General features: G+C 36.8%; 1 protein-coding gene and 1 long non-coding RNA gene across 3 annotated transcripts in view; one reads left to right on the plus strand and one right to left on the minus strand.

The window, feature by feature from the left end:
* The window catches only part of LACTB2 (lactamase beta 2), a 32,580-nt gene that overhangs the window by 2,875 nt on the left and 16,266 nt on the right, over nucleotides 1-13,439 (plus strand). The window contains exons 2-3 of the mRNA XM_041769094.1: nucleotides 4,366-4,529; nucleotides 10,008-10,134. Coding sequence (XP_041625028.1) covers nucleotides 4,366-4,529; nucleotides 10,008-10,134 — 291 coding nt within the window. The remainder of the gene's footprint in view (nucleotides 1-4,365; nucleotides 4,530-10,007; nucleotides 10,135-13,439) is intronic.
* LOC121498843 overlaps nucleotides 1,625-13,439 on the minus strand; it is a 41,294-nt gene continuing 29,479 nt past the window's right edge. The window contains exons 5-6 of one of the 2 annotated variants that reach the window (XR_005989927.1): nucleotides 4,195-4,295; nucleotides 1,625-1,974 (exon numbers count right to left, since the gene is read on the minus strand). This is a non-coding gene — a long non-coding RNA (uncharacterized LOC121498843). Of the gene's footprint in view, nucleotides 1,975-3,701; nucleotides 4,296-13,439 lie in introns of those variants that run through there. The other variant, XR_005989926.1, reaches the window with a different exon arrangement.

Consider the following 13,439-nt stretch of genomic DNA (forward strand, 5'->3'; position numbering starts at 1 on the left):
AGAGTTCAGTTAGAATATCATTTCCTCAAGGGAGCTGTCCCGACCCCTTAGACTGTATTAGGTTAGTATAATACATGTGTTAGTACTCCATACTTTTCGTGGTCCTTTTCTCAGTGATAATAAAATGATTTTTTGTGTAAAAAGCTTCATGTCTTTCCTCACTCTCCGCTATAAGTTTAATGAAGGCTTATTTCTGTATCCTCAGTTCCTAGCACAAATTTTTGTACCCAGTACAAGTAGTACAGTAAATATTTCCCAATGAATGTTTATATTTTCTCTTCATCTCCAGTACTGTGATTTTAAGATTTCTGATAACTAGAGTTTCAACTGGTCTTCCTTCATTCTGATCAGCCTGTGTATGCCAGTGAATTTCCCTAAAGTATTACTAAACCTAGTATGATGCCTAGTATGTAGGTACTCAGTAATAGTTGAATAGGTAAATAATAGCCAGATCTTCTGAAGAGTATTTCCATGTTCCTCCTCTGTTCAAGAACCTCTAAAGGCTGTAATTTTAACCTTTACTATCAAAATTGTAACTCACTTGAGGGCAAATAGTTTACTTCTTTTAATAGGAAAAAGTCTAATGCAGTAGAGTTAAGACTCTGTACTCTGATTACCTAAATCTGAATCCTAGCTTATAACTTTAGACAAGACAGTTGATTCTCTAGGCCTCAGATTCCTCATCTGTGCAGTGAAGGTTGAATAGCGCCCACCTCAAAGGATGTTATGAGGATTCAGTAATATTTAAATGAAAAGGCATATCAAAAGCACTTAAATTCTAACATATGCAAAGTGTACCATAATGTTAGCTATTATCACATCTTCCCTCATAGCATCCAGACAACACTGGGTTTGTGGTAGGTGCCCAGAAAATACCTAATAATTTGCATCTTACAACGTATGTAACACAGTATCTCTTTTTTTAATAAATTAATTTTTATTGGTGTTCAATTTACCAACATACAGAATAACACCCAGTGCTCATCCCGTCAAGTGTCCCCCTCAGTGCCCGTCACCCATTCACCCCCACCTCCGCCCTCCTCCCTTTCCACCACCCCTAGTTCATTTCCCAGAGTTAGGAGTCTTTATGTTCTGTCTCCCTTCCTGATATTTCCCACACATTTCTTCTCCCTTCCTTTATATTCCCTTTCACTATTATTTATATTCCCCAAATGAATGAGAACGTACACTGTTTGTCCTTCTCTGATTGACTTACTTCATTCAGCATAATACCCTCCAGTTCCATCCACGTTGAAGCAAATGGTGGGTATTTGTCGTTTCTAATGGCTGAGTAATATTCCATTGTATACATAAACCACATCTTCTTTATCCATTCATCTTTCGATGGACACCGAGGCTCCTTCCACAGTTTGGCTATTGTGGCCATTGCTGCTAGAAACATCGGGGTGCAGGTGTCCCAGCGTTTCATTGCATCTGAATCTTTGGGGTAAATCCCCAACAGTGCAATTCCTGGGTCGTAGGGCAGGTCTATTTTTAACTCTTTGAGGAACCTCCACACAGTTTTCCAGAGTGGCTGCACCAGTTCACATTCCCACCAACAGTGTAAGAGGGTTCCCTTTTCTCCGCATCCTCTCCAACATTTGTTGTTTCCTGCCTTGTTAATTTTCCCCATTCTCACTGGTGTGAGGTGGTATCTCATTGTGGTTTTGATTTGTATTTCCCTGATGGCCAGTGATGCAGAGCATTTTCTCATGTGTAACACAGTATCTTATACGTGGTAATCACTAGTTAGAATTTGAACTGAACTTTTTCAATATATATTTATTGAGTGCTTATTTTGTGCCAACACTGTTCTAGACACTAGGGGTACATCAGCAAACAATTAATAGTTCATTCATAGTAGCTCAGACTTGATTTTGTCATCTCTTTTCTTCCTCCTCTACCAAAATCAGGAGTTCTTAATCTGAAGTCTAAGGTCCACCAAAGGATATAATTCAGGGAGTCTGACCTTAGCTGGGGGAAAAAATTATACCTTTATTAACCTCAAACTGAAAATTATCCTTTTTTCAATTATTAATATGGGCAACAAACTACAGTAGTAATAGCAGTACCTGTGATTTTTTTTCTCATCACATTTTGCAGTCATAGTAAATATCTCAAAATAGTATATATATTCATCACCATTTAGAAATGATTATTCTAAATTTTGGTGCCGCTCTTGTTACTTCATATGGTAATAAAGAAGCATATATAATACTATAGAATAATTTTTTAATTTTAATAACTATTTCAGCATAGTTGATTTATTTTGTAATCTTACATGTTTTATTTTATACATTCCAAAACATTATTCTGAGACTAGTCTATGGGTTTTACCACACTGCCAAAGGATCCCAAGACATTAAAAAGGTTAAGGACCCATTACCTAAATTTGTCCATCAAAACCTACTGAAGTAGGTTCATATCTAAAGAAAATGGGCATTGCACTTAGAAAGATGTGAATTTAAATATATCCTGTGCTAGAGTTCGTGACGCTGGGCAAGTTACTAAATTTTATCTATGTCTAACTTGTCAAGACCTCAGTTTCTTCATCTGTACAATGAGAGTAAAATCTCAGGATTGTTTTAATGATTCAGATAAAAATAAAGCCACTATTTTATATATTCATCCAATAAACATTTATTATCTAGTATGTGCCACTGTCTAGGTTCTGGAAAAACCAGACCAGGTTCCTGCCCTCGTGGAGCTTAAATTTGTAGGTTGTGGGAGGGTGTGGAGATAGGCAGTAAGTAAAACATATAAATATATATCACATGGTAATAGTGCTATGAAAAAGCAAGGGAAGATGGCTGGCAATGTCATCAAAATTCACCATGACCCAAACCAAGTCTGTCTCAAATTTGCTCCCTCCAGTGTTTATAGTCTTGGTTAATGACACATCAGTCATCTCACGTAGAAACCTCAAAATCGCCAGTTTTTCCCCTTCCCTTCCACATCCAGTTGCCTGGAAAAAAAAAAAATCCTACTGATCATGCCTCCTAAATGTTTTTTAACCATCTCCTACCTATAAAACCTCCTAATGCATTCATGGGCCAGTATATCCATCTAGTTTCCCTGTTTCCAGAAGGGACAGTTATAACTCTGTGTACTTGTGAAGTAGAGCCACTGCTCTATGGAACATAGGTGTAGATAATAGCCTGTGGACTATAAGGCCACTGTTCTCACCCCCACCCTCTCTGAGAGGACAATTTATTTTTATTGGCTGTGCATCTCAGGGAATAGAGTGAAGGAAACAAACTATCCGATATAAAATAGCCATCCAGATACCATTTGAATTTCTGCAGAATGCTAGTTATCTGTCACTGTTACTGATTGTTTTCATAGCTCCCTCTTCCTGCTTTTCACTAGAAGGTAAAAAGGATTTTTTATCTTGTAAGAAAGACATGGCACATAGTAGGTAATTCATACAGTTATTAACGTATTAATGAGTAAATGAGTGAGACTTTTCATAAGACCAGTCTCTCCCCCAACCTGAATTAAGGAGGTATTACTGTGAAGCAGCATGAATTTTCATAAATGAAAAATTTATGAGTTGGTTCTTGAGGAGGAAGATGTCACCCTTATTTCTTTAATTCAGGAAAAATTTATAGAGAAAGGCCATCATTCCATAACATAGTGAAGAAGGGCAAACAGTATAAAGAAGGGTCAGAACCACAAACAGAAAAATATAACTAATAGGGTTATCTAGGTAAAGAAATAAAGCAACTCAGACATTTCCCCATGCTTCCCTACTCCTTTCATTTTCCTGTGGAAGGAAGCTTATGTAAAACTTCAGTGATAAGTTTTGTATGTAGTGCATAAGACTAGGTTTCTTTATGGATATCATTGAATCTAATTCTTTCATATCTATGAGACATTTGAGTATGTGGTAAAAGATCTCAAAGGCAGAGTAGATAAAAGCACATATTCTGGAGCCCAAATACCCAGGTTTGAATGCTAGTCTTACCATTTATTTGCAGAGTAACCTTGGGCAAGTTACTTAATTTCTGGATATAGTAATGAAATACCTACTTTAAATAATTGCTATGAGGAATTCAGTTGTTAAAGTACATAAAATCCCCGGAATGGTGCCATATTTAAGTGCGATGTAAGTATTCGATATTATCGTGCCTTGAACTTGCCAATTTCAGATTTACATTTAGCTATAAGATTTTTTCAAAGAACTTTTCTTACCGTGAGATTACTGTAGCTAAGGCGAAATATCATAGAGCCCGTTTCCAAACAAGTTGAAAGCCAAGCAATATATGCAGTTTCGTAAATATAATATGAATTATCTGTGGGAGAAATAATGCCAATATTAACTTTGTGTTCCAATTGTGTGATTATCGTCCATTTAATTTTCAGGAGAATCCTCATTGACACTGGAGAACCAGCAATTGCAGAATACATCAGCTGTTTAAAGCAGGCCCTGACTGAATTTAACACAACAATCCAGGAAATCATAGTGACTCATTGGCACCGCGATCATACTGGGGGCATAGCAGATATTTGTAAAAGCATCAATAATGGTAAATAGAAAACATTAATTAAGCTTTTTGAGGAAAACTATATTTTCAGAATAATTTGTGTTACAGAACCAAGTAAGCCAGTCAGCAGTTTACTGAATACTTTATATACTTTAACGTGGTACTTTTAGAAATATACTTTTGATGCTGTCCCCAATTTTAACAAAAGAGGAAAGGAAAAGTCCTATTTTCTATTTCAAATCACTTATCCCTCTTATTTTTCCCCTTTGTCCAGTGATGGAAGTCAGTTTTAATTTTGTCTGTAGTAGTAGTGACAATTACTGCTTCAGATCTAATAATAACTAACCACTGTTGAGCATTTACTATGTGCCAGGCACTGTGCTAAACACTTTACATGGGTCCTGTGAGGCAGCTGCTGTTATTGTCCACGCTCTAAACATGATCTCAGGTCTCCCATAACTTTAAGGCAATTACTATAATATACTAAAGTGCTGGCAAAATATCATTGTATTGACAATTCTCTGTCCTTGAAACCTAATTAGTACGGACACTTCACCACCTCTCTCTTTATTCCATCTCACCGTCACACACATAGATTGATTCATTCCTTCCTCCCTTTAACAAATTAAGTGACTACTATATCCAAGCACTGTTCTTGGCACAAGGGATTGTGGCAGCGCACAAAATGAAGCCTCTGCTCTCATGAAGCTTGCATTCTAGGAGAGAAGGTAAATGGTAAATAAATAATAGGTCAGATGGTGATAGGTCCTATGAAAAAAAAGTTCTGTGAAGAAAAAGGGGAGAGAAATTGGTGGAAGGGCAGTACCTTATATCTAGGGTGGCTACAGAGAGTGAGTAAGCTATACAGATATCTGAGAGACTATACCAGACAGAAGGCATTGCAGGAGCAGAGATACTGGAATCAAAGCATGCGTGGTGACAAGTTCAGGACACATGAAGGACAGGTCAGGAACATTCATTCACAAAAGGAATACATATACACATTCAATTCGTGTTTTTAAATATTTTTAAATGCCTTTTTTTAAGGACTTGAGACTACACTTGGAACACTGGGAAGCCCATTATAAAAAACACTTTAACCTCACTTGGTTTCCCTCTTCTCTCCTTTCTTACATCCTAGAGGATGGTATGCCACAGGAAATCATCTTTCAGTTGACTTTTCTGCACCTTTTTTTTTTTTTTTTTAGATTTTATTTATTTATTCATAGAGACAGAGAGAGAGAAGCAGAGACACAGGAAGAGGGAGAAGCAGGCACCATGCAGGAGCCTGACTTGGGACTTGATCCCCAGTCTCCAGAATCACACCCTGGGCTGCAGGCGACGCTAAACCGCTACGCCACCAGGGCTGCCCCTTCCACACCTTTCTCTTGTCTACCTACCCATTAAATTTTGTGAATTAAAAAACTGCCCTGAAGGTTCTTAACTAGCTTTGGCAACTCTTTTAGCATGAGGGTCAATTTGAAAATTTGAAATGTTTATGGCCTACTTTTTCTTCCTCATAAATCAACTTTACTGAGCCTAAATTTACATACATAAAATGTACCCTGTTTGATAAACAACTTTGTGACCAATCTAGTCAACATAAAGAACACTCTCATGAACCCAAAAAGAGGTCTCCTGGTGCCTCTCTGCAATGACTCCCCTTCCAGCAACCACTGATCGCCTTCATTTCACTATAGATCAAGTTTGCCTGTTCTAAAATGCCGTATAATGGGAGCATATAGAATCACTGTCTAGCTTCTTTCACACAGCATCCAGTTTTTGAGATTCACCTATGTTTCAGTATCAATAGTTCCTTTATTGCCAAACGGTAATCCATGGTAGGATTACACCAGGGTTTATCTGTTCACCTGTTACTGGACATTTCACTGTTTCTTTAAATTAAAAATTTAGGGGTGCCTGGATGGCTCTGTTAGTTAAGCATCCAGCTCTTGATTTCAGCTCAGGTCATGAGATTGATTCTCTTGATTTCAGACTCTCAACGAGTCTGCTTGAGATTCTGTCCTCCCCTCTTTGCCCCTCCCCCTGCTCAGTGCTCTCTTCCTCTCTCCTTCCCTCTTTCTCCCTCTCTCCCTTCCCCCCACCCCCTTCCTCCTCCCTCCCTCTCCCTTTCTTTCCCTCTCCCCGCCAAATCAATAAAATCTTTCTTGAAAAATTTAAATTGTTTTAGGTTCCATACAAAATAATTAATATGTGTATAATAGATTACTTATTAGGTTGATATAAAGAAAATCAAGAAATTTGACCTGCTCTGTAGCCACTAGGATTTTAATACTTTGAGAAGTAGCTTGTTGACTTTCATTCTGAACTTTATTGAAGCTAGACTAGCTACATACAGACCTGGAGTTGCTCAGCACTGAAATTATACAGAGATATCTTTCAGAATCTCCCCTTAGGAGTCCTGTGTATTTCTTCATACTCTAAATCCTTTATCACTAGCATTCTTGTTCCATTTTGTTTCATTATTTTCTTTACTCTGTATCATTTTACTACTTTAGTTATTATTAGTATGGCAGAAATTTTTTCACCTGCTTTATGATGCTAACAACCTGTGATTTTACAGGCCACATCAAAATTATGAATGCCATTTACAAGGTTTCTGTAAGATACAGCAACTTGCTTTCAGAATTTTAAGATGTAATCAGAGTACAATTTCGGAACTCGCAGTGGCTGGCCAGAAGCCAGAATTTTACTAGACATGAGAACTGTATTGCCCCAGGTTGCCCCCATGTTTTGGTTTGTTTTTGAGTAAATCTTATAAAATATATTTTGTGACCTGATGGATGTTATTTTGCAGCTGAAGTTGGGTCTTTGCCGTGTACTTTTCCTCCTGGTACTAGGAATCAAATGTTTGCTTCTAATGCCATTCAATTAGATTATTTTTATTAGAAGGTATTATAAAAATATTACAGGTTTGTATTAGCTTCAGTAATTAGCATTAACTGATGTTTTAACTCATTATCCAGACCTTTAACAAAAGACCAAGGGTTTCCTCCTGTTAAAATAATCATATGATAGAAACAAAGTAGATAAAGGTTGCCAAGGGCTGGTAGGAGGAGAGAATAGGGAGTGACTACAGTTGGGTAAAGGGTTTCTTTGAGGGGTTTTGAAAGCATTATAAAATTAGATAGTGATGATAGTTACACAGCTCCTTGAACATACTTTAAAAACACTGAATTGTACACTTTGAAAAGGTGAATTTTATACTATTAAGTTATATCTCCATAAGCTTCTATTAAATATAATGATTATATGATTGCTTTCAGCATACCCATCTCCATCCTACCTATACACATTGTTATTGTGAGTAGGATATGTGTTTTCATATTTGCACCTAACTTTAAAAACTGGCACAGTTATAGTATGACATTTGTTATTTTGAGATAATGGTGAGTTTTTTGGAAGATTATGTGCCAAAGGTCTCATAACTTAGAAATATAATACTGCTACTTCTTTACTGAAAGATAAAATTATTCAGATTAAAAATAAATACATACCAAAAAACCTCCCCATCTCACTCCAGAATGAAGACAGCCTTATTATAAAATGCCAGTTCCCAGAATAGCATATTATTTTTTGCTTCAGCCTCCAAGATACAAAATAATGGAGTTTGGGGCTGGAGAGAGAAGGTCTAGTCTCAGTTGTTTTATTTTTATTGTATTTGCAATATTTCTATCTCCTTTATCTTCCATACTACCCTGATTTCTGTGCCTTGTCAATTTTTCTCTGAATGTCTTTTTTCCCATGTTGCTGTCACATTAGTTCTAATATTCACATCCTCCAACTGGGTAGTTATAGTCATCCCCTCCTGGTCTTTCTGATCTCTCGCCCTCCAGTGTCCCACCTAGCGCTGCCATATAGATCAACCAATTAACACTATTTCATCTTTTTTCCTCCAGTGTCCCACCTAGCGCTGCCATATAGATCAACCAATTAACACTATTTCATCTTTTTTCTAAAGAGTGTACAGTGGTGCACATATGGTAGAGTTTAAATTCCTCTATTTTGTGAAAAATTTAAGGCCCTCCATGATATGAGCTCATCTGATCCCACTTTATCTCCAGTTCTCAGCCAGTATTTGCATTAGACAAGTTGGTAGCATATATTGTTGCACATATGCCAAGCTCATTGTCATTTCTATGCTTTTCCTAATGCAGTTTCCCTTACTTACAAATCATTCTCTGTACCTTTTCCCAAACTACTCATCCTGTAAGCCACACTCAAGTTTTTTCATATTTGTGAATTTTTCCTAATTGTTTTCCTTTCCCTAAACTACTATTGCTTTTATTGACTGAATTGCTTATTTAGTATCTATTAAGTGGTACTGAGTATAGTTCTTTAATTCTTGTTTGTAAGTTTTATTTCCCCAACTGTGATAGTTTTTAAGCACTTTAATATCACAGTGCTTGTATTAACTATATGTAGTATGCTGGTTAGATAAGTGGCACCCAGCTATTGATTGGTTAATTGATTTTCTTTGTGTCAGTGAGAGGTAGGATGGGCTAAATTTATTTTAATGGTTTAATATCTTAGCCCTGGGTTTGGGGCTCCTTTCAGCATTCACAGAAAGAACATTATGCTCTCATCCTTGTATTACTAAGTACTGCCATGATGCCATGACTTCTTTTACTATACACTAAGATCTAGACAGAAAAACGTTCCCCAGTTCTGTATTATTGCCTCTTCAACATCCATCTTGATATCAAAGCTAGCTGAGATTATGAAGAACTACTTTCAAACTTTTGTATAAAATTAGAGTGACTAGAAAACCATGAAAGCTTTTATGTAGACATAGAAGTGTATGAGAGAATAAAAAGCTCTTTTATTGAGGTAGAAAAAATAATTCAAATTCCAGAGATAGACTGCTATAACCCATCCCATTTTCTCTCGTCTCTTTTTTTTTTTTTCTTTTTTTTTTTTTTTAATTTTTTATTTATTTATGATAGTCACAGAGAGAGAGAGAGAGGCAGAGACACAGGCGGAGGGAGAAGCAGGCTCCATGCACCGGGAGCCCGACGTGGGATTCGATCCCGGGTCTCCAGGATCGCGCCCCGGGCCAAAGGCAGGCGCCAAACCGCTGCGCCACCCAGGGATCCCTCTCGTCTCTTAATGTTAACATCTTTTTGCAGTGATTCATAGTGTTAGCTCTATGAAAGTTAATCTCTTTTTGTTGTTGTTTCCATGGAAGAATTTAAAGAGAGCATATCTTAATGAAATCAGATATTAAATATGAAATGACAGAAGTGCAAAATTGAACAAAGAGGAAAACTGCAGACTTAGAGGAACAAAATCATGAATCGAGTAACAATGTTACAAAGCAATGATTCTTAAAGAAGAAGGAAAATAAAAATGGCTGAAATAAATTAATGGGGTAGAGAAGGAGTTTAGGACATTACTGCAAAAACCAAATACAGGAAAAAGATTAGGAGAGAAAGTTGATCTCTTAAGAGGCTGAATTATTTAAAGTATGACAATATATTTTACATGTTTTGTTACTAGATACTGCATATTGCATTAAAAAACTCCCACGGAATCCTTGGAAAGAAGAAATTATAGGAGATGGAACACAACAATATGTTTATCTGCAAGATGGAGATGTGATTAAAACTGAGGGTGCCACTCTCAGGTCAGTAAATGTCCCTTAGCCAAGGAGGAAGAGGGAGGTTATGTATATGTTTGTATAAGTCAAAAGGGAATAAAGGAAGATTTCTGCATATTTGGTTATATGAGTGAGGAATATCTCAAGAGGTATATAAAAAGATTTGATAACATGGTTACTCTGGGAAGAAGAACCAGGTTGCCTGAGAAATAGGATTAAAGAAAGACTTTTCACTCTGTCTACTCTTTTTATCAGTACTTGTTTGTCATTATATGATTACCATTTTTTAATAAAATTTAAATTTAAAAAATAGATTATCATTTTCTGTTAGGATGGTTTTTAGGGGCTCTACTCATCATTTAAATTCAGGACTTTTTCTCATTGTTCTCAATTCCAAAAGATGACCCATACCTAAAGTAAATAGATTTTAGGCCAGACCCATAATTTCCCATGACCCTTTAAAAAAGTGAGGAAGAAAGGTTGTATTCAAACTCAGTAATTTATTTTTTTTTTTTTAATTTTTATTTATGATAGTCCCACAGAGAGAGAGAGAGAGGTCAGAGACACCAGGCAGAGGGAGAAGCAGGCACCATGCAGGAGCGACTTGGGACTTGATCCCCAGTCTCCAGAATCACACCCTGGGCTGCAGGCGACGCTAAACCGCTACGCCACCAGGGCTGCCCCTTCCACACCTTTCTCTTGTCTACCTACCCATTAAATTTTGTGAATTAAAAAACTGCCCTGAAGGTTCTTAACTAGCTTTGGCAACTCTTTTAGCATGAGGGTCAATTTGAAAATTTGAAATGTTTATGGCCTACTTTTTCTTCCTCATAAATCAACTTTACTGAGCCTAAATTTACATACATAAAATGTACCCTGTTTGATAAACAACTTTGTGACCAATCTAGTCAACATAAAGAACACTCTCATGAACCCAAAAAGAGGTCTCCTGGTGCCTCTCTGCAATGACTCCCCTTCCAGCAACCACTGATCGCCTTCATTTCACTATAGATCAAGTTTGCCTGTTCTAAAATGCCGTATAATGGGAGCATATAGAATCACTGTCTAGCTTCTTTCACACAGCATCCAGTTTTTGAGATTCACCTATGTTTCAGTATCAATAGTTCCTTTATTGCCAAACGGTAATCCATGGTAGGATTACACCAGGGTTTATCTGTTCACCTGTTACTGGACATTTCACTGTTTCTTTAAATTAAAAATTTAGGGGTGCCTGGATGGCTCTGTTAGTTAAGCATCCAGCTCTTGATTTCAGCTCAGGTCATGAGATTGATTCTCTTGATTTCAGACTCTCAACGAGTCTGCTTGAGATTCTGTCCTCCCCTCTTTGCCCCTCCCCCTGCTCAGTGCTCTCTTCCTCTCTCCTTCCCTCTTTCTCCCTCTCTCCCTTCCCCCCACCCCCTTCCTCCTCCCTCCCTCTCCCTTTCTTTCCCTCTCCCCGCCAAATCAATAAAATCTTTCTTGAAAAATTTAAATTGTTTTAGGTTCCATACAAAATAATTAATATGTGTATAATAGATTACTTATTAGGTTGATATAAAGAAAATCAAGAAATTTGACCTGCTCTGTAGCCACTAGGATTTTAATACTTTGAGAAGTAGCTTGTTGACTTTCATTCTGAACTTTATTGAAGCTAGACTAGCTACATACAGACCTGGAGTTGCTCAGCACTGAAATTATACAGAGATATCTTTCAGAATCTCCCCTTAGGAGTCCTGTGTATTTCTTCATACTCTAAATCCTTTATCACTAGCATTCTTGTTCCATTTTGTTTCATTATTTTCTTTACTCTGTATCATTTTACTACTTTAGTTATTATTAGTATGGCAGAAATTTTTTCACCTGCTTTATGATGCTAACAACCTGTGATTTTACAGGCCACATCAAAATTATGAATGCCATTTACAAGGTTTCTGTAAGATACAGCAACTTGCTTTCAGAATTTTAAGATGTAATCAGAGTACAATTTCGGAACTCGCAGTGGCTGGCCAGAAGCCAGAATTTTACTAGACATGAGAACTGTATTGCCCCAGGTTGCCCCCATGTTTTGGTTTGTTTTTGAGTAAATCTTATAAAATATATTTTGTGACCTGATGGATGTTATTTTGCAGCTGAAGTTGGGTCTTTGCCGTGTACTTTTCCTCCTGGTACTAGGAATCAAATGTTTGCTTCTAATGCCATTCAATTAGATTATTTTTATTAGAAGGTATTATAAAAATATTACAGGTTTGTATTAGCTTCAGTAATTAGCATTAACTGATGTTTTAACTCATTATCCAGACCTTTAACAAAAGACCAAGGGTTTCCTCCTGTTAAAATAATCATATGATAGAAACAAAGTAGATAAAGGTTGCCAAGGGCTGGTAGGAGGAGAGAATAGGGAGTGACTACAGTTGGGTAAAGGGTTTCTTTGAGGGGTTTTGAAAGCATTATAAAATTAGATAGTGATGATAGTTACACAGCTCCTTGAACATACTTTAAAAACACTGAATTGTACACTTTGAAAAGGTGAATTTTATACTATTAAGTTATATCTCCATAAGCTTCTATTAAATATAATGATTATATGATTGCTTTCAGCATACCCATCTCCATCCTACCTATACACATTGTTATTGTGAGTAGGATATGTGTTTTCATATTTGCACCTAACTTTAAAAACTGGCACAGTTATAGTATGACATTTGTTATTTTGAGATAATGGTGAGTTTTTTGGAAGATTATGTGCCAAAGGTCTCATAACTTAGAAATATAATACTGCTACTTCTTTACTGAAAGATAAAATTATTCAGATTAAAAATAAATACATACCAAAAAACCTCCCCATCTCACTCCAGAATGAAGACAGCCTTATTATAAAATGCCAGTTCCCAGAATAGCATATTATTTTTTGCTTCAGCCTCCAAGATACAAAATAATGGAGTTTGGGGCTGGAGAGAGAAGGTCTAGTCTCAGTTGTTTTATTTTTATTGTATTTGCAATATTTCTATCTCCTTTATCTTCCATACTACCCTGATTTCTGTGCCTTGTCAATTTTTCTCTGAATGTCTTTTTTCCCATGTTGCTGTCACATTAGTTCTAATATTCACATCCTCCAACTGGGTAGTTATAGTCATCCCCTCCTGGTCTTTCTGATCTCTCGCCCTCCAGTGTCCCACCTAGCGCTGCCATATAGATCAACCAATTAACACTATTTCATCTTTTTTCCTCCAGTGTCCCACCTAGCGCTGCCATATAGATCAACCAATTAACACTATTTCATCTTTTTTCTAAAGAGTGTACAGTGGTGCACATATGGTAGAGTTTAAATTCCT

Source organism: Vulpes lagopus, chromosome 9, assembly GCF_018345385.1.
Source record: "Vulpes lagopus strain Blue_001 chromosome 9, ASM1834538v1, whole genome shotgun sequence".
NCBI lineage: Eukaryota > Metazoa > Chordata > Mammalia > Carnivora > Canidae > Vulpes > Vulpes lagopus.